Source organism: Astyanax mexicanus, chromosome 1 (assembly GCF_023375975.1).
Source record: "Astyanax mexicanus isolate ESR-SI-001 chromosome 1, AstMex3_surface, whole genome shotgun sequence".
NCBI lineage: Eukaryota > Metazoa > Chordata > Actinopteri > Characiformes > Acestrorhamphidae > Astyanax > Astyanax mexicanus.
Window position 1 is genome coordinate 33250363 of NC_064408.1, and position 22606 is coordinate 33272968.

At 37.8% G+C, this 22606-nt stretch overlaps 1 protein-coding gene across 1 annotated transcript in view; it reads right to left on the reverse strand.

Annotated features, from left to right (window-relative positions):
- Positions 1–2350: 2350 nt before the first annotated feature.
- The window catches only part of gjd1a (gap junction protein delta 1a), a 32728-nt gene continuing 12472 nt past the window's right edge, over positions 2351–22606 (reverse strand). Inside the window, exons 2-3 of the mRNA XM_007261003.4 lie at positions 8688–9159; positions 2351–6492 (exon numbers count right to left, since the gene is read on the reverse strand). Coding sequence (XP_007261065.1) covers positions 6130–6492; positions 8688–9159 — 835 coding nt within the window. The 3' untranslated portion in view covers positions 2351–6129. The remainder of the gene's footprint in view (positions 6493–8687; positions 9160–22606) is intronic.

Here is a 22606-nt window from a genome sequence, read left to right on the forward strand (position 1 = left end):
CTCAATCAGTGCTTTTCACAGCTTCTTTAACCTTGCCTCCATATTTGTCCTAAGTAGCTATTGTGTTTTATCCTCTAAAGGTTTTTTTCTAGTGGGCTGGATGTATGTAACTTTTGGGGGTGCGTGTCAAGGCAGTTGCGTCACAGTTGGGTCCCTCTAAAAACCTCAAGTTTTTAGATTTAGTGTCCTAAATCTTGTAAGATGTTAATCTCAATATAGAACAACACTAACATCAATTTCTCATCAATGCACCATTATACATCAGTGCAGTACATTTTTAATACCCCTAGCTGTGACCCCAGTATTTCATTTTAGATTTCATACCAGCACCAGCAACATATATGAGGAAAAGCTGCTGTATAGCTGGATTTTGAAAGACCAGTCATAAACCACTGGCAGCTTCTCATCATTGAAATTCAGTGGCATGCGTGTATAGATTTCTCAGATGACCTAGCCACACCAGTGAGAGACCAATACGGACAGTCCGTGAGAAATCAATAGATATGAAAAATGAAGCAGTGAGAAATGCATTAGGCAGAGTGTTTGGGGGGCAGACTGATGAAAATACTTCAAAAACTCCACACTGCAATACTGGTATCATACTCTACAATTAACCTCTAAATTAATATGAACCTCTTAGTGCTAAACTTACTTTACACTACCAGATTGCTGCATACAATTTACTTGTAAAATACAAAAATGAGTGAATAATCAGTTCTTTAACACTTTCAGACCTGACTTATGTTCCAGTTATGGACAAAATATATCAATGATGTCTGTCTGTAAGGCGCACAAAATAAGAGACTACTTTCCTAATATAGCATCTATATTTTAATAAATCCAATTATCTGTAATGCTGACATGAATGTCTGAGTTGCCTTTTTTTCCAGTGCAGTAGGCAGAGCTAAGCTTCTGTTTCATTGGTTGGCTCATGATCTATTCTGATGGACAACAGGTCTCAATTAGTGTTCCATGATATTAAGACCTTTTTCACACTTATATATTAATTAATGCGAAAGCATAAATATCAGGGATAAGCAATTTCCGGTCATGTTCTAATGGTCATGTTGTTGGCAGCTGCTGAAAATAACAAATAAAGTAACTTACTTACTTTTAAACTCAAATAATTCAAAGGAATAATTAGTAATAAGATTACTTTTTCAAAGTAACTATGTCATCACTGGTTATTATTATATATTATTAGCATTTACTCTGGTTCAGTACTGGGAGGGAATAGCTTTCCAGATTTAAGTCCACCTGAATCAAACCTCAGACCACCATTTTCAGGAGGACCAGAGATCAGTACTCTGAATCACTCCTGATCTCAAAAATAGCTTTCACACATGACCAAACGTACTGAATCCATGGAGATGGAGCGTACCCGGATGTAAAAAAAAAAAAACATGTTAAAAACCACCTTATATATGAAGTCCTATATTTGTCATTGTTTTAAGGAAGATGTAAAGTTCTGCAATCTTTGGTGTAAAAGCTCTGCAACCACCTGGACCTCCACACCAACCAGCAAACCAAACCCAACCAACCACTAGAGATCCCATAGCCACTGCATAGCAACATCCTAGCAACCACCTGGGACACTATACCTAGCAACACCCAAGCAACCACTTGAAACAACATAGCTACCTCCTACTGCTTAGCAACACAATCAGCCATTTGGAAAAAACATTGCAACGCCATTAAAAATGTAACAGGTAACAAAATTGTAACACCCTAGCAACCATCTGGGAATCATTTTAATAGTCACAAACTGTTATTATATTTTAAAGTTTGACATGTAAATGTAAGAATAACTGAAAATAACAAGCATTTTAATATCCTATTCATTAAATCCCATCATTAAACTCATGCCCACAAAATTATGTTCACAGATTCGTTTTCATTCATAAGGACTGAACAGAACTGCACAGTATTAGGCTCAGGAGTGTCGACCTATTTAGGGCGTGACTGCTCTCTTAACTGGGTCAGCGCAGCACACACACCTACACACACACACACACACACACACACTTACACACATATACGCACACCTACATACACTCTCCTCTATTGTCCTTCCATGTCCCATATAATGTCAATTTTCTTTTTGTGTAAGTGAGTATGTATGTGTGTGCGTAAGTGTGTGTATGTGTGTGTGTGTAGGTATTCCCTTACCTTACATCATCCTAAAGGTGCTCCTGTTTTTTTTTTCAACCCACTTTGAAGCACAGACACAATTCAAACCATTTTCCCACCTTTGTTCTTTACTTATTTCTTTATTAGTTCACATAAATTCAATAATATTTTTATTTATAGTTTATATATATATATATATATATATATATATATATATATATATATATATATATATATATATATATATATATATATATATATTATTGCTGCAATACTGGAGCCATTATTTTTCCACATAGGTCCCGTAATTTTCCATGTTGCATGGTGCTATAGTTTTATGCATGCTTCAGAGTAAATACCTGCACATAAACAGGGTGCAAAAACAGAAGTAACGTCCCTTATTTAAATATATAAATACAGCCCAGGACACAGTCTAGCCATTCTAATAATGCATTAACAACATGCCATGTTTTTTTTATTATTATTTTATCTCTGCTGTAGGCTACGTGAGAAGTCTGTAGTAGAAAAAAACTTATTTTCCCTTCCTTTGTTTTGTAATATACAATTACGTTCTGAGAAAGACGTGGTAAAAGAACACTGTCTTCATTTTAACTTTTTATATTTTGCTCTCTTTCTGTGTTTTTTTTTTCTTTGTATGTTAAAGCTAGCACTCCGTAAGATAATCTCTAAACTATGTACAGTGGTGAACAGACAGCACCGCGCGGGCTCCAGTAGAAGTGACCGTCAGTGGACGTGAATGCTAACGGCTGTTTACGTTTGTGTTTGTGGTTTTATTTGTGTTTATGTGCAGAACTGAGGGGAGGTGCTGTAGCCCGGCTGCTGTAAAAGTGGGGGGAGGGGCTTATCAGAGGGTCTGTTTTCCTTTTTCTTCTTTTTCTTCTTCTTCTTTATCCATTTTTGTCTTTTATAAATAAATGCTACATATTTAGCATTAGCACAAAGAGGAGAGACAGAGATATGAAGAGACTGGAGCGAGAGAGAGTTAACCTTCATGAAATTTTCTTCATTCATTTGTGTGGAATTAACAATTACCAATTCCTGTGCTCAGCCCAGAAATGTATTCTTACACATATACTGTTTCTAGATTGGACTAGCTAAAAATTATTATTTTTTCTATTTCATCTCATTCTTTCCTGTTTATTGTATATATTTTTTATTTTGTACAAAAGCAAACGTACGACTTTAACTATTAAGTGCACATAGCAAAACAATCAATTGGATTAACATTTCTTTATTATCTTGCTGTTACTAAAAATACTACTAGAAAACTTACTAAAAAGATTTAGTAACAGTGAGAAAAGTTCAGAATTGATTGAATTAAAGTAATTAGTTCAGCTAAAGGTTCTATATATGTTAGCTACATGAAGTTGCACTCACTGAAAGAGAGTGATCCATTATTATAAACACACAGCAGCAGGATCTCTTAATTTCACTTTTAATAAAGTAAAAAAACTTGAAAAATGGAAAACCCTATTTATAGTGTAAGACTTTACTTGCTGCTGGTGATGATGTTGTTTATTGATATGAGAAAGGCTCACTAGAAGGCTAAAAAAGCAGCAGTGACATATGGCAGGTTCTTTTTTTATAACTAACGATTAATTCCCACAGTCAGCTAGCTCACCCACAGAGTTTCACTGACACGCCAGATCTGGATTTTGTGATGTTTAGAGAAGCACAACAGGATCCTGCAAAGATTAGAATTTCCTAAAATAATAAGGAATGTAAAAATGCTTTGGATGATGTAAAAAAAACAAAATGCACAAACCTTTACTGGAGTTTTGTGTTGTTTTTACACAAATTTCCATATTCTAAATGTGAATGGATTTGCTACATATTGCTGAGTTTTTCTTTTTCAAAATGCTAAGCTATCATTTTAAGAGATTTTTAGATGGGTGCTAGTTTAGAAGTGTCTATTATTTGGCATAACATTGGTTACCATTCCTCCTCGAAAGCTGCCCCGTGATTTGTTAGGAGTTAACTGTGGATCGACAGGATTTGGTGACATCTTACACGATTAGCACATGCTAACCCAGGATTAGCACATGCTAACCCAGATATTAGAACTTGCTTACCCTCTTCTTTACCCCTCCATCTTGGTAGAGTTGTATGTGGTATTGTACATGACTAAATTGGGCAGGTTTGTAATTTTTTATCAAGCTGAACACTGGTGTTATAGATCATTTAAACTAATATTCAGATCTGTATCAGGTGTTTTTGGCCAGAGTGATAGCCGTCTCTATGTCATTTTCGCACATACAAAAAAACACAACACTTTTCTAGACTGTTTTGCGTCCATTTAAGTTGTAAAAAAGATGGATTTTTTACACACGTTTTGGGATTGCAGTTTGTTTTTTACCCACAATGTCTGATATGCTTGTAAATTCATACCGACAAAAATCCATGTCTCTACTTATAAAATGACATTTGATAGTTCTGTTACTGTCACGTTAGCTCACAAGCAATTCATCTTTGCTGGCCTAACCGCATCTAAAAAGACTATTATATATAATTGGTTTAACCCCAATACACACCTCTCGCAACAGTGGTTATTATTCTGCCATGACAGTGTTTCCCTGGAGCAGACCACTGCGATGATAAATAAAGCTAATTCAGCAACAGTTTTGGCGTGGGATGCCATTAGATCAGCCCTTAAGGACTTGGTTTCAGCTCATTAGGAGCTGAACGTCTGACAACCTCACCCCACACTTTTTATTTTCTTGCCTGATGTGACAGTGACTGTGTTTGTTTTATATAAGAAGTTTGTCTGTACTTATCCATGTTTTTCAGTGATAATATATAATAATATAAACCTTACCTATTTAAATCCATATGTACAGATCAATACCAAAGTGATCACAAAATGCCTTGTGAAAACAAAAACTTGTAAATGTAAATATCATAATATTGTTCCCCATAGCGATATCTTTATATGGGCCAATTTAAGTCTGGCCCAAAACTGGACATCCATGAGCTTATTTATTCTAACAGTGTGACCTTTCAGCGGCACGTAAAATAAAAAAAATATCATGTGAAATTATAGGTATTTTGACAAACCTTGTCATAAATTGTGAGCTACAGTCTCTCAAAAGCCTGAACAGTTATTTTTTTGTCATCATTTTGTAAAGCTTGTCCAACTTAGCAACAGTAGCTATGAAAGACTGTATTTGTGGGCTCAGCACGAATAGGTCAAATGTATATGTCTCTTTCTCTCTCTCTCTTTCTCTCTCTCTCTCTCTCTCTCTCTCACTCTCTCTTTTTCTCTCTCTGTCTCTCGCTCTCCTCAAAAACAGGCATTCCAAACAAGTCTCTCGTTTTCAGTGCATCTCTTTCAGCATTCCAAACTTCTGTGGGCCTTGGGGAGATATGTGTCCATGTGTGTGTGTGCACATATATGTTTGTGTGTTTGTTTGTGTGTATTCAAGTGCATATGTCCGTGCATATGTGTGTGTGTGAGTATCCTCTGTGCATGCGTCTGTGGTTTGTGTGTTTGTGTTTAGAGGGTTGAGAATCCGTTCTTTCAAACAGTAAAACAAACTCCAGTCTTCTTTTACCAGGAAACGGGATGAACTTCAGTCTTTCGCCAACTCAAGAGTGTCTTTCTCATATGAATTCATTCCTCTCTTGTTTTTTCCATATCTTTTTTTTATTTTTCTCATGTGTCCTTCAATTCCCAGTTCATCTTTCTTTCTTTGTTCGCCTTTTGTCCCATTGTCTCTAAGTCTCAAAGTTCATCCATCTTGTTTCCCTCTCTTTCTTTCTCATCCCAGAATGTTCTGGTCTTTTCTTTCTCACTCTTTCTCTTTGTCTCTCTTGTGTCTCCCAGTTTCCAGTCCATCCTTTTCTCCCCTCTTTCTCAACCCTCTCTCCCCATTGTCCGGCCCATGGACAGTACTTTCAGTATCAAGTCTCAAACACCGGGCGTGGCCTTCGCCCCGTGAGCCACGCCCACCCCCTCCTAAGCCCCTCCCCTACCCGCCGTCAGACGTAAGCTGACTCGCTGGACTGAGTGCGGCCGAGGTTGGGCAGGGAGGACAGGTGTGACAGGTCCTTCTTGCGCACCTCGCACACGGACTTGCGGCGGGCCTGGACGCCACGAATAGCCGTCTTGATCTTCCTCCATCCCAGGTGGTTTAGCTCGGCCAGGTTAAGGACCACGCAGATGCCGCTTACAGCAAACATGAAGACGAGGAAGACGGTCTTCTCCGTAGGCCGCGACACGTAACATTCCACCTCTTTCACACACGGGTATCGGTCACACTCGAACATGGCTGGCACGTTGAAGCCGTACAGGAAGTACTGGCCAGCCAGGAAGCCGATCTCCAGTGCATTCCGGAACACAACCTGAAGCAGAGCAAAGTAAAAAAAAATCAATATTCATCAAAATTTTTTTTTTTTTTTTTGTTAAGGGTTTTTCTGTCGCAGACCATATGCTACATTTTATTTGAAATAGGAAGTCAGTACTTGGAAAGTCAGGAGTCGTAAAGTACAGAATCCAAGATGGCTGCCCCCATATGAACAGTACTAAAAGCAGTAGCATTATATTGTTTATTAGCTCTTATATCTATTTTAGTTTCATTAAATCAATCATACAACACACAGTAGCGTCCAACATCTGTTTATAGACATGTTTCCATGGAGTTTAGATGCAAAAAAACCCCTGTGTAATGCAAGGCTAACCTTGGACACTCGGGTGTGGAGTCATTCCCAACTCCAACCTCTGATATCCAAGGTAAATAGATTATAGCATTAGTCTTAGGGTGTTTAAACATTTTCCAGATTTCTTTTATTTCTGTGTATAAATAAGGTATACAGTAGAGTAGATACAGGTGTCACAAGTACAAGTTTAAGTTGAATTTTGTCAAATCACTTGTTCTTTTTCTTCTTCTGTTGCTTAATGAGTGACAATAGTCTGAATAAACTTCCTGTAAAAGATCCGAAAGTTCAGACCACCAAGACCACCATTTTGGGTCAGATCCATTTTTTGATGCTATGGTCCAGAACTTTGTTTATGGCATCTTTCACACCTGCAATTTTTGTTTGTTTGAAAATGTTTTACCGAAAACAAGTTATGTGTGAAAGCACCCTTCGACTTATCATTTGCAGATCCTTAAAACTAAATATATATTTTATACTTGTGTTGACAGGACTGGGGTTGCAACAACTACAACCTAGTTATAGCCATAATTGCCAGATGTCATGGGACAAGAACTAGTAAAGGGTCCCAAATAGGGTTGTCACGATACCAAAATTTTGATTTCGATACCGATACCAACTGTAGTATCACGATTCTCGATACCAAAACGATACTTGGAAGAAAAAAAAAACAATAAAAATATCTGAACATAAAATGTTTATTTTTGACTGAACTGGATTGAACACTGAACAATCGGTGCAAACGTTTTTATTCTAAAATGAAACATTTGAAACAAATGAAACAAAAAACAAGTTTTGTTATTATAACCTTAACTATAACATAATTATCTAAACACTTCCTAAAAACTAAAACCAGAGGTAATGGTAGCCCGATTATGTGAACCTGACGGGCGGGCAGAAGTTAAGTTCTGAATAAGGAAAATAAAGAGACAGAAGAACATTACAATGTTATGTTCATTTTAACACTCACTGCTCCGTTTTATTAATCAACCGTTTACCGTTTTTAATAAGCCCATGTTCAGTGTAACGATCAAGCAGGCTACGTGCCTGACCACAGATTTGCGATAGAAACACGAAAACGTGAACATCCTGGCTGTTTTCGGGCTGTTTGAATGAGCGAAATATGATCAGAATTATGTTAAATAATCAGTTCGGGTCAGTTCGGGTTCGGGCAGAGAATCTAAGCTCTACTCCTCTGCACTGGATAGACTTATAACACCGTTTATAAACTGGGTTTGTGGTGTTGGTCGGATTCCCTTCTTCATCAGCGATGTAAGCAAAATTTGCCCACACTTTACTCCTCGCGCCCGTTTTGTCCACAAGTCGCGGACGAGAGACATCTGTTATTTTAGCCGTCGCCATTCTACACTCGCTGCTGCTCTGCTGGCTTGGGCGTGCGTGTGTCGCTCTCAACCGAGTCAAATGAATCGATTCACAAGTGAATCGATTCATTTGTTCAGAACACTAAGTTTATCTGAATCCTGCCACACCGACTGCTGCGGTGTGAATCAGTTTCTTATGAACTGAATCAAATCGCGCCTACTAATTTGACACATTTGAAGCTAGTGACTGGGCTATATACAGTATCGAAAGCATCGAACGCTAAAGAACCGAATCGTTTGTGATGACGTAGTATCGAAAAAGAATCGAACCTTCGGTACACCGTGCAACTCTAGTCCCAAAACATTTACCCTGTTCAATAGAAGCTAAAGGATACACTGTCATGATATCATAATTATGTGGCTTCTGAGTTGCTTGTCCGTTCACATGGACAGTACTAGCCATGTGTTACCAGCTATAATCATTACCACCTATTGCAAAATTACTACTATCTGCCAGCATCAACAAAAATATTTATATCCCTTGACTACAGCCAACCCTACCTGAATGACATAGAAGCGTGAGATGCCCTCCTGCCGCCGCGTCTTGGCGCTCTTGGTGGAGGCATGCGTGAGGCCGCGAGGAGCATTGGGGATCTCCTTGGTCTCCAGGCACTCGTGCTCGTCTTTGGAATCCGGGTGCACCAGGATGCCGTTGAGGTTTCTGAGCTTGCGGCTCGGGCCGTGTCCGTGGTCAATGTAGGGCCCGTGCAGGAAGGTGTACTGCCGGTCCTTCTGCTTGGCAGATTGGTGCACGGAGTAGGTGATGAAGCACAGACTGGGTGTGCACACCAGGATGATCTGGAAGACCCAGTAACGGATGTGCGATATGGGGAAGGCCTTGTCATAGCAAGCCTGGTTGCAACCTGGCTGCAGTGTGTTACAGATAAACATTATCTGCTCGTCCTCATACACCTTCTCTCCCACTATTCCCACAATCAGGATCCGGAAAATGACAACCACTGTCAGCAGGATCCTGCACAGAGAGAAATAATTTTTTTATCAATTTGTATGAATGGATACATTGGATTAAGGCAAGACACTATTTATGGCCAGTCAGTCTCCATACATAGTAAAACCATATGTCACAAAATCCTTTTTACTTCCTTTTTAATAATTAACAGCATTTCCACAAATGGGGGTTCAAAAATTAGTTTTCAAAATCAAAAATAGCTTTTATAAAGGTATGGATTAAATTTCACATGTTATTTTCTAACCAAATCAGAAATATGTATCACAGCAGGATATTATTAGGAGTAAAATATTGCTAATAACAAATTTTGTTATATCTGATTCCCACCCACCAGGGCTTCCCCTTGGGTTCAAACTGTGAATGACACAACACCACTGAAGCTCAACATGCTTCAGCAGTTACCGTGTTTTTGACATTTGATAATCATTTAATAGTAGATCTGAGATACTGAGTGAAACCCAGTTGGGGATTTAATCCTCTGTTCCTCTTTTATTTGTGGTGTGTTTTTTTGTCTCTCTCTTAATGAGATACCCCATACAGTTTAAGTAAATATATTAATTAAACAAAGATTTTGCTTAAAATGTAAAAAAGAATGTTTCATCTTTATGACTTTTGACATTCAGTTAATATGTTCTACTCACCTGTTCACAGTAACAGAAATTAAAATGTATTCAGTACTGAAATATCACAATGACACAAACATACACACAATTCTCAACTGACACAGAAAATACCATTGCATTGTGTGTATGTGTGTGTGTGTGTGTGTGTGTGTGTGTGTGTCTGTCTGCCAGTCCGTCCAGTAGTTCTAAAAAGTGGGCCACACTATATTAAGGCCATTGAAGCGGTGTGCACGTGTATTAATGTGTGTGTGTGACCTGCCTGCTATGGATGACGTCATAGTTGGTGCTACAGCAAGGTTATTACAGCGGTGAATGAAGGACACAGTCAGCTTAAGTGTGTGTGTGTGTGTGTGTGGGTGTGTGAGCGAGAGAGACAGAGGGGGAGAGAAACCATATGTGCACTTACTGCAGCATAAATGAACAAGGACAGCTGAATGTGTGTGTGTGTGTGTACTGTGTGCACACTAGTGTTATATGATATATTGTTTATTATCAGATTTATCGTTCTCCTGATATTGGTCTTTAAACTACTGATATTGCAGAAGGCTGCAATATGCAAATGAGCCCTCTAGTCTATCCTTTCAAACTCTAGCTCTTCTAGAATCTGGCTCTTTACTGCAGATGTTTCAGGCTTTGCATCTTTCACACATGCAGCTCTTAAAACAGCACTAGGTAGAATTTCCTTGATTTTTTATCTTTTTAAAAAGCGACCTGCTTTCCGCCCTTTAGTTCTAACAGTTCTACAAGGACTACTGGTCCATTTTTTACAAACTAACATACAGACACTCTGGCAGAAGCTGGAAAGAGACCAAATATGTCTGTGAAAGCCAGAAAACAAGAAAGAGAAACTAATTCGCCTGAAACATTTATTACACTCTACAACTGTAGGGGGAGCCCACAAGCACAAAATCTTAATCCTACCTAGTGGAGCTTTAAGTGGTATATTACCAGGATGAACAAGTTCACCCTCACTCTAAAATTACTGTTACTATTACCATTAAAGTGTTTTTCTCTCTGTAAACTTACTAGACAGAACCAGCGAACCAGCGATCTCCTGATCACAGTGGCAGCGCTTAGCCCGCTGGACCACTCAGAGCCCCGAGGTTATCAGTTTGTATATACAAAAAAATCATACTTGATGTGAAAGGGGGTTTGGTCAGAATTAGCTAAAGTTAATGACATGCTAGCCCTGGTAGTAGGTCATTAGCTCATCCTATTAGTTATCCCTCAGAAATGTAGCACTCTAGACTAAAGTGGCTTTTTCCATAAAATTCTTAAAATAGTCAGGCACTATGTTTATCCATTGAGATTCCCCTTCAAACCATTACTTAACAGCTCTGATATGCTCAATTTATCAAATGAAGTAGCAAATGTATCAATTGGCAACTGAAGGAATTAAGAATAAGATGAAACTTATATTTTTCAATTTAATTTACTTTTATAGCATTTATTAGACACACTTATCCAAAGTGACAGAAGTGCTTCCCTATTCTAGCCTATCTAGCTATTATAGTATTAATATTCTAAATATTAATAGCTTGTGTGATCAGGCCACAGTTTAAAAGTATCTAAACTTAGATACTGCCAAATGCAAAATTCAGTATTCTAGTGTGTACTAATACCCAGATACTAAAGATACTGAAGATGCACAGTGCTGAAGAGCTGGAATCATACACCACCTATGTGTAAAAATAGTGCTGAATGTAGAGTTGCTGAAACAGAGGGTTCTGAAGTCTGCACTTATAGACAACAAGCGTCTCACACTCTCGGACACACCAGGGAACTGGTTCCACTATCTTGGTGCCAGGACAGAGAAAAGTGCTTGTCTTTCATGTGATCTGAAGAATAGATCTGAAGCCATACTCGAAGCTCAAAGGCCTTTTGGGATAGATGTGGTTTTGAGCACTGCCAATAAACCAGGAGAGACAATTACTGTGTTGTGTGAGCATCTTATTCAGTGTCCACAGCTTCAGATTAATAAAGGGGTTCATGTAACCCAGGGCCTTAATAAGGTTAGCCAGCAAGATAACTTGTATATAATTTTCATAGAACATAAGGTAGAATAGTTTTTTTAAGATATAGGTCTGATATATTCTCAGGATTGGTCTTTATAATACTTGATCTGAATCGATAAGCGTATTGAACAATCACACCTCCAGTGTTTCACCTCACGTCACTGATTGATCAGTGTGTGTTTAATAGACTGTAAAGCAGCATATCATAATTGCTGTATGTAGCAGTAAATTCCCAATGCAGCATTTTGCCCATATTGTGCAGCTCTAGTGTACGTTCATATGTTCATACGTCTGTGTGTCTGTGTGTGTTTGTTGGGGTAAAGATGTTTCGCTCTAAAAAGCAAGCTCCCTCATGATGGGTTAAGGTGTTTTTATTGCCATCACACCCTCTCCACTGCGTATGTACGTGTGTGTGTGTGTGTGCGCGTGTGGGTGGGTGCGTGCGTGCGTGCACATGCATTATCAGCATTCATGTTCACCGTGAACCTCCCTGTTTCTCATACACACACTCGTCTTTAATCCTGTCTTGCTTTGTGTGTGTTTCTGTCGTAAATAAATTCTTTTTTCAATGCTGTTGGATGTTTTTGCTTCCATTTATTGTAGATTTAATTGGAGAGTGGTAAATAAAGTAGTAAGCCATGTTTTTTAAATGTGTGTAATCTGACTGATTGTTACAAATAAGTAAAGGGAAGTGAAGGACACACACAGGGGTGTGCAAGATCAAATTCAATCATTTCCAGAGGGAAATGAGGGATTGAAATGATTTTTTTTTATAAGCTCCTATTCTCTTGATTGGCTTTGTGTTTTTGGAAATATGCTACAAGTTATTGTTAGCTAATAAAATGAAAATGAGCTACATTTTTAAAAAATGGACTGACTTTAGCCTGTTTTGTTATTTTATCCTTAATATTTTTAATTAAAGGTATTCACTTTATTTCTTTACTACTGTTCAGACATCCCACCTCTCCCACGATGCACGGCAATCATCCACCTCTTGGTAGCTATTTCCTGACACCAGTAAATAAATACAGAAACCACAAAAAAATTAAGAAACTATTTCATTTTCTGAATCCGTTTATCTGATTTTGCTATTTATAGGTTTATGTTTGAGTAAAATGAACATAGTTATTTTAAAAAATACAGACATCATTTCTCCCAAATTCCAACTAAAAATATTGTCATTTATTTGCAGAAAAAGAGAAATGGCTGAAATAACAACAAAAAAAAAAAGATGCAGAGCTTTCAGATCTCAAATAATGCAAAGAAAACAGGTTCAAGTTCAGAAATCAATATTTGGTGAAATAACCCTGCTTTTTAATCACAGTTTTTTATTCTAGGTGCAAAGATTCAAGCAGTTCAGCTTGTTTTGATGGCTTGTGATCATCCATCTTCCTCTTGATTATATTCTAGAATTTTTTTCAATTTGGTAAAATCAAAGAAACTCATAATTTTTAAGCTGTCTCTTATTTTTTCCAGAGCTGTATACAAATACAACATCCCTAAAATCGGGAGATTTAATATATCACATTCATTTTTTATAGTTTCTGGATGTCAGGGAAAAAGTGTGATTGAGTGAGAGCGATGTAGCAGAGAGCAACACAGAGAGTATCCTGTGTGATCATATGTAAGTGGTATATACACAAAAGCACCCATTCAGTTTAGTTCTATACCTTTATGGTACAGCATTTTTTTTTAACCAAGTGAAATGTGCTCTTTCACTAAAATATTAGACATCTATTTATTTGGACAGAAAGAGTCAAGCTTTTCCTGGACAGAAGAGAGCGTTCTTATATAAAAGCAGGATCTCTTTTTTCGGAAAGAGATTTCAGAAGAAATGATAAATAAGCAGGTGTCCCAATACTTTAGTCGTTTTAGGGTATGTAAATCAAAAAGAGCAAGCTTATGTATTTAAAAAAATAAGTTTCTTTAAATTATTTTCCCCCCAAAAAAAGCTTTTCCAATCTCTCAGGACCACTTGAGGAACCAGTGTGGTGTGATAAACAACAAGGCCATAAATCCTGACATGTCACAGCCTCTTTTGAGACACTTTCTCAAGCTAAGTGCTAAAGCAAGGGCTTTAAAGACAGGCGCTACAAAAATATTACTGCTGGCTGTGTAAGATAGCAGAGTTTTGTACCAGTCAGCACGCCGACACGCATTAGAGGTCGCAGCCTTAGCTCTAAATGACACAAAATGACGTTAGCTTAGAAGAGACTACAGCTCAATCAGTTTGAATGGCAAATTCGCTAACTTTAGCGCAGTGCTTCCGTTGCAGATGTGTGTAGACAGATAATGTGACGACCACACAAAGCTGTACGAGGTGACGAGCTATAGAAACGCTAATGATGTGCGTAGCATATGCTAACATTAGCGTCGTGCTGTGTGTGGGAAAAACAGATGCTTCATTAGCAGAGCGCTGCACAGAAGAAAGCTATAGGGAAGTCAGCAGCATGAATGACAGATATACTAGCGTTAGCGCATTGCTGGTGCAGAGGCTATAGGGAGGTTAGCGACGTGGCTTCGTGTTAGCGGTGAAAGCCCCTGGTGTGTCTTTAAATTAGCCGCACCCTCCCCCCCTCTCTGCCGCCATTACCACAGCAACCACATAGTGAACCACTCAGCACACCATCCATCTACTGTAGTGGGGAGAGAGAGAGAGAGAGAGAGAGAGAGAGAGAGAGAGAGAGAGAGCAAGAGAGAGAGAGAGCCAGAGAAAGATGATTAATAGAATATTGGGTTGGAGAGGAAGGAGAGAGAGAGAGAGAGTGGTGGGATGGGGAGGAGAGAGAGAGAGGGGGAAAGATGGATGGATCAAGAGAGCAAGGGCACATTGAGGGAAGGTGTGAGAGAGAGGAGAGCACAAAGACCACAGTGATAGAATGAGAGAGAAAGAGAAAGTCTATTGAGGCTACTGAGCAAAAGAAAGAAAAGAGAAAGAGATAAATAGATAGATCAATAGTAGAGAGAGAGAGAGAGAGAGGAAAAGATGGATAGAGAGTGAGATTGACAGAGACAGATACAGCACAGCTTTTCGCAAACTGTGCTGAGGTGGAGGTGACCGTACCGATTCCACTTTCTCCACAGCATCACAGAGTCCCATGATACCTTGAAGGAATTATGGGATGTGCTTGCACTCAAACATAAACAGCTAGCTAGCACGTTAGCCACGCTGATAAGCACTTTTTGTACAATGAGTGCAAGGCAAGAACACACTAAAAACAATGGCACAATGGCAGTTCTATTGTACAGAGGCGTCAGGGGTGTGGAAAAAAAGTGTCCTATAGTGTTTTTAGCTTCTTTAAAGATTCTGTTAATAGAAACGTTTGAGATTAACTTTTATCTCCAAGTGTTTTTAAAAGATTTTTAATGTAGTGAATAAATCTTTCATATTTTTACATCCCAAAAATAGGCATTTCTGGAAAAAAAAGAACCTATGGTCACACTATTGAAGTCTTACCAGCTGAAGCAAACCATGTGTATTAATAAGGAAGGGAGAGAGGAGAAACTGTCTACATTTGACTGTTTTTTTTTTTTTGCCTGATGTCCTTTTAAAGAAAGAAAGACATTTTTAAAAAGAGACAAATGGAGAAAGAGAGAAACTGGCTGAGTGAGAAAAGAGACAGAAGAGAAGAGAGAGTGCATGAACACAGCAGAGACGCAAAAACAGGCAGCAGTAGTGTAATAGAGAGAGAGAGACAGATGGAGAGAGTGAGGGAAGAAAAATGAAGCGCTAGAGGAGTGTGAGCAGATAGAGAGCGACAGAGTGTGAAAAGAATGCAAGTGTGTGTGTGGGGAGGCAGAGAGAAAGACAGACAGACAGAGAGAGAGGAAGAGGAGGGACAGAGAGAGAGACAAGAGAGAGAAGAGGAGGAGAGACAGAGAGAGACAGACAGACAGAGGAATAGGGACAGAGAGAGAGACAGAGAGAGAGAGGAAGAGGGACAGACAGAGAGAGACAGGCAGAGAGAGGAAAAGGAGGGACAGAGAGAGAGAGAGACAGAGAGAGAAAGAGGGGGGAAAGAGAGAAAGTGCAGGAAAGAGAGAGAGAAAGAGGAGAAGGGGAAAGAAAGAGAGAGAGATAGGGAGAGAGAGAGAGAAAGAGAGTATGTGAGCAGCTGGGTAAAAACACGGTAGACTGAGTCTCAAAACAAAATTGAGGCACTTTCTGTGCCTTGGGTGTTTCTGAAGCCTTACACACACACACATTCTCTCTCTCTCTCTCTCTCTCTCTCTCTCTCTCACACACACACACACACTTTCTCACAAACTCCATTTACACACAAGGAATGACACTCACAGAAAACTGTACACACATTGTTTCATTTCATTTTACACACACAGACACAGAATGATTCTCACCCACTCACCCAGGGTAACTACTAACTACTAAAACTAAAATTGGGGTTAGGTTTTGTTGTAGACAACTTAGATTAAGATCTGGGTTAAAATTACTGAGATTATTGAGACTAAGGTTGGGGTTATTCTGAGATTAAGGTCAGAGTTATGATTTGTTTATTAAGACTAAGATCAGGGCTATGAAGGATTCTGAGATTAAGGTCAGATTTATGACTTTTTTTATTGAGACTAAGATCAGGGTTATGTCTAGGATTCTGAGATTAGGGTTGCAGTTATGTCTAGGATTCTGAGACTAAGTGTAAGATTATGGACAGGGTTAGTAAATGATTAGTACATTTATTAGTAAGTGATATCACTGATCTGTAATAATATCTTTATTATTTAACATCTTTAGTGTGATAGCATCTTCATTGCCTTTCAGTATGACCTGTTTAGTAAGTATCTGATTAGGACACCGACTTGCTTCTGTTTGCCTGAAGCGCTTACAGTTAGTGCACATTTGAACAGAGAGAGAGAGAGAGAGAGAGAGAGAGAGAGAGAGAGAGATGAATATGTGTACTAAAGGACAAACAGACAGACAGGGAGGCAGGGCTTCATTCCTACAGACGAGCAGTCACTCTGGAGACCCCTGTCCTTATGCGCTCTCTCACAAACACCGGTACACACAGACAGAGAGAAACACACATGCGCTCAAAAAAGAGGCAGAACAAGTCAGATGTTTGAAATACAAACGGAAAATGTTAAATATTAATGTAAAATTAAATTACATTAAATTGGTATGATTACCTATCTACCTAACTAACTAATTTCGGTATTACTGCAAATGTGTGGTACAATAAAAGAATGTAATAAAGTATTTTAAGCACTGCCAACGAAGGATTAGTTTGGTTCCTTAAAGAACTATTTTTTTGTAAAAGAGTGTGAGTGTAAGGAATCTTTGTAATGTTAACACACAAACACACAACTAGAATAATCCTTGTTATAAATATAGTCAAGGTGTATCCATCCAAAATATAATACAAATCTTTCCCTGGACAGTAGAGACAGTTACTTCAACAAGGCAATATGAACTCTTTTAGTAATATTGATTTTGAAAGAGGAACAATGAATGTGCAGTTGCCTCAACACTTTAGTCAGTATAGTGTAAGTCAATAAGCTGTATTGCGGTGAAACATGCTGAAAGTTTATTTAACTGTAAATGTGGGCATATTTAAATAGAATATAATCTAATTTATTACACATTCTGGGATGAATTAATCTAACTAATCACATTCATAATTTTGCTAAAATAGTATTTTAAACAGTACAAATCAGTTAAAGTAGTATTAATTAATTAGTATTTGGCATTGACTGTTATAAAATATTATAGTTTGATGCACCTTTATTTGCCTAAAAATTACAAAACATTTGACAAAACACATGCCAAAGGTTACTTTCAGGAGATTCTAGGCTACTCAAATATGTATAAGAGTAATAAGAAGACACTCTGAGACATTTGTTTTTTATATTATTAGGTTATTAGGTCAATATTGTGCTCTGTAATAATAAAATATAACAGGATTTATAAATATTAGCATTTTATAATCAAAGGTAAACTTCATGACAAAAAAGTCCAGACTTTTATTATGAAGCCCCAATGTCAGAAAAGTCATAATCGTTACCAGCTAACTAGCGATGCTAGCTGTTTTCCATGCTGAATTAAGGGTTGATGTTTGGTAACAGATGGATGGCGCTGTGATGATTACATTAATAGGTTCTGGGATTTGATATGAAGTGTGGATTATGGTTATAGTTCAGTCCAGTCTTTAGTAAATGACCTCAGAACACCCGAATGCAGCTAACGGCTAAAAATGTTAGCTAACAGCCCAACTCAGCAGTGACGATAGAGGGGTGTTAGCTTGGATGCTAACTGTTTTCTGAAAGGAATGAATTGCAGATTTTTGCTACGTTTTGCCTAATTGCTTAATGATCAATTGCACACAGATCATGATACACAGATATAAGATTAGTAACAGTACACTGTGGTTGGAGGAAGGCACAGCCGCCAAGTTTGCTCTCAGTTTGGGCTGGATAATCACAGACACATCCAGCAGTATTAAAAACACTGCTTTTATTGGCCACAGAGAGAGACGCTAGCCTCAGGGCTATGGAGTCAGTGAGAGAGGGACTTCTGAGTGAGAGAACAGCAATTAAGGGCAGAGACTCAAGTTCAGTATCATAGAGTGTTTGTTTGGTTATGTTTTGATGCACTGTGTGAATAAACACGGGTTCAGGGATTTGCAATCTCAGTGTGTGTGTGTGTGTGTGTGTGTGTGCATCAAGTTTGAGATCACACTATGCATAGAGCTTGTTAGCAATATTAGCCTAGCACCTCATGTTCCCAACTATTCAGATAGATGCTGCCTGATCTGTGGAATCAGGGGTCAGTGATTAATCATTTTTGATTCTTTGACAAACTGGTAGCTTTTTCACTCTGTGTCCGGACATAAAAAACGCATGTCAAGTTTTAAAAAAGTACATGCATATGTTAATGATTAATTTAAGACTGCTACGCTGCATACATTTTTTTATTAGTTTGATTTTCTGCATGGTTGATTGTGATATAATGTATGTTAATGTACGTTAAAATTATGTTTTTTTTTTTTTTAAGTCAATAGCATGTTTTTCTACTCACATGTGCTGTTAATCGTATTTTTTCCTAATTGTGCATTCATTGTGTGTGTGTGTGTGTGTGTGTGTGTTTGTATGTAATGACACACATTCCCTGTCCTGATTGGCTCTAATTCCGAGGGGGGCTGACCCGAGAGTAAAGCTGCAGTCTTCCCTCATTTGTCTCTCACTCACTCGCTCTCTTTTTTTCTCTCACTCTGTTTTTTTCTAGTCCCTTTACACACATACATCTGTCCACTTAAGTCAAGATCCACATCAGTCTTTCCTTGAACCAGAGCTCGTAGAAATCAATCACTTCCAGGAAATACACCTCACACAGAACATTTGACTGATGGTAGCTTTGTCCTGTAACATCTCTGTTTTAAAGCGATAGTTCGGCTGGTACCTTTCTCTAACCCCACATATATAGGCGGTCAACAAAAATTGTTTCTTTGTTTTTGAAGTGGAAATGAACCCCAAAACTACTTAGCACTGTGCAAACTTTATAGCTACTGTATATCATCACAGGTACTAATCTGACAGTATGTGTAAAAATTAAGGGCACAGGGTTTTTAAATAGGCAAGATAGATTTTATTAAAGACTACTGCAAAAACATTACGTGCTATTCTGTGCATCCAAACAGCATGAAATAGTCAAATAAAAAAAGGTTGAAACAGCATGGAAAATGCAGTCACAAATCCAGTGTTTCTTTCATTTCCTATTATTTTTTGTTTATTAATATATATATATCTGTCCCTCTTTTGGGGACAAGTCAGGACTACAGACCGACCAGTTTAGTTTTTGTAACTTTTCTTTTTCCACAGCCATGCATTTGTAATGTGTGCAGCATGTGGTTTTGCACTGTCTTGTTGACAAATGCACGAATGTCCCTGAAAAAAATGATTTGTGCTGTTCTTAGAACTAGTGGATTTTGGATTTTGCAATACTATACAGTGCTAGATAGTCCTTTTCTTCTTTGGTCTAGAGCTCACAGCACCCAATTATTGCAGAAAAGATTGGAAATATGGATTAATCTGACCACAATACACATTTCTGCTGAGTGAGGCCCAGAGAAATTGCCTTTGGGCCCAGAGAAATTGACACTGTTTCTGTAAATGGTTAACACAAGGCTTCTGTTTTGCACAGTAAAATTTTAAGTGTAATTTGTGGATGTAAAAACTCTGTATAGTAGTGCTTGACAAATAATTACTAAAGTAATCCCTTGCCCATGTTGTTCTATCAGGTATTTTTGAATTATGGTTCTTGATTGCGTGCTGTGTAAAGAATCGGAGTTCAGGGATGTTTGGCTTAGGCTTGTGTTCTTGCTTTTTACAAACTGAAATTCCTCCCAAATCCTAGATTCATTTAATGATTATTATTGTTATTATTATTAATTGATATTTTGCACTATAGATGAAGAAATATGCAAAACTCTTCCAATCTGTTTTAAGAAATATTGTTTTAAACACGTCAATAATTTTCTTATCCATTTGTTAGAAATTGAAGATCTGCCCATCTTTGCTGCTTAAAGGCTCAGCTTTTTGTAGATGCTGCTTTAGTATTAAATCATCATTACAATCACTCGTTAATATCATCTGTTTAAAATTGCATCATTGTTTTATTTTTCACCTCATTATTAGCCTTAAAATATGGATGTATATTAATAAATGAAATGATGTTGAACACTGCCTTAATCCAGCATATATCTGGTTCCTAATGGTGAAAAGGGGGTTTGATTTTCCAAACATTTGGCTTGGATTTTGGCTTGTAGATTGGATTACATTCTAACTTACAAAGTCCAACTGTCTCATTACTAACCTTCAGCACAATCACATGCAGATCCCAAAATCCAATCAGGATTTATTCTGTAAGACCTTTAATTTGGCTGTTTTTCTGCATCCTACACTGTGTGTATTCTGTGTGTGTATTCTGTGTGTGTGTGTGTGTGTGTGCTTGAGCTTCTTGTGTGCGTGCATGGGAATTGTGAATGGTGCAGAGACAGACGTATGATGTTTCTAAATTTACTCAGGGCGGCTCTAGAGGAGCTTCATTCTGTCCCTGAGCCTCTATGGAGATTAATACAATACAGTATTCATAAAGCCTAAGGTAAGTCAAGACAGCAGTTTTTATCATTCTTTCAGCCTTAAGTGTATGTTTCACTGTTAACATGTATATAGTAATATACCTATATAATGATACATGCAAATTAATATAAAATAATACACATGTAAAATAAAAGATTGATGTTTTTAAACTGTACTTTAAAATGTACTTCATTCTCAGTCCAAAAGAATCATACAGTGTATAGAAACTAACTCCTTTAAATTCATTTCAGTGTTCGTCATGGTAATATGGCCTAAAGCCATTTACTCCCACAGACATAAGCAATGTTTTAAAATTGACTGCTCTTCAGAATCTGAACAGAGGTCATTTACAGAGGTCAAATCTATCTCAACAGTAACAAAAATAGTCTGTCTTTTCTAAGAATAATAGAAGCTTGTAAAACAGTCTTGTTAATTTTTATTATGGTTGTTTATGGTTAAAACAACAAATGGAAATGTATCTAAGTGCCTTTCACCCACAACACACCTATATCCTTAAAAAAGAGGCTGATGTTTCCTAATGTGCATTCTAGCCTTCACCCTCAGCACTGAGAGAGCTCTGAGAGACTGGGTCCTAGTTAAGAAGAAATGCAAATGACTAAAACCTGGAGCAAATTGGTAAAAAAAATGGTGAAAATTATATGAACCACAATAACTCAGAGATCCAGCGATTCACTCAGAGTGCTAAAAAAAAATATTCTTCTTAAATTTGGATACTTTTAATTGGAATGATAAACTTATTCTTTAATTTGTTTTATTTTAATTGGAATGCTAACATTTCATCTTTAATTTGGATGCAGAAATTCTTCTTACATTTGGAAAATGTCTTAATTTGAATGTTTCTAATTGGATACTAACATTCCTACATTTGGATTTGGTTCCAAGTTTGTAACTTAGTCAGTCAATCCAACTGAGAAGCACTTTTGCTTAAAGTGTGACTTACATACATGTGGAAAATATGACTCTGTTTAGTCTACAGAAGCCCTGCACACTCAATCTGAAGTAGAAAATGACACTATAATGGAGCATCATTTTCCCCCAAAGATCAAAACAATGTACATCTACTCTTAAAGGTACAAGGTGGTCCATAAGATTCAACTACACACCTTTAGGCTGCACCCAATGCTGACTCAGATGTGCAAATACACATAAACAGCTTGTTTAGGCCCTGTAGAAAAATGTTGCAAATAAAGGAGGTCTTTCTGGATCAGAAAAATGAGAGCCTATTATTGCCATGCCAAATGCCAAGTGTGGATTACATTGGTATAGTACTTTTAGAATGAGTTGGGGAGCTGGGGATGGGGTGGGGTGGTGATCATCCTAATGCTCAATCAGATCCTCAAAGCAGTGCTCCACCATGTAGTGGAAAGCCTTTCCTAGACAGTGAAGACGACTATTTCCTTACACAAAAGCAGGACAAACGTTTCGTATTAATCCTTTATTAATGTATATTAATCAGGAGAATATGCAGGTGTCCCATTACTTTTGTTAATTTAGTGTTTGGAAATGCATTGGTTTTTGTGCCAACAACAAACCTATAGACTTATACGGGCTGGTGTAATCCGCTTACACCAAAATGTACTATGAGAAGAAGGCAGGCTGGTGGAGATGGTGTTCTGCTCTGTGCAATATTCTGCTGAGAAATCTTGGGTCCTGACATTTATGATTGTGTTACTTTACGCATATTTTACCACCTACCTAAAC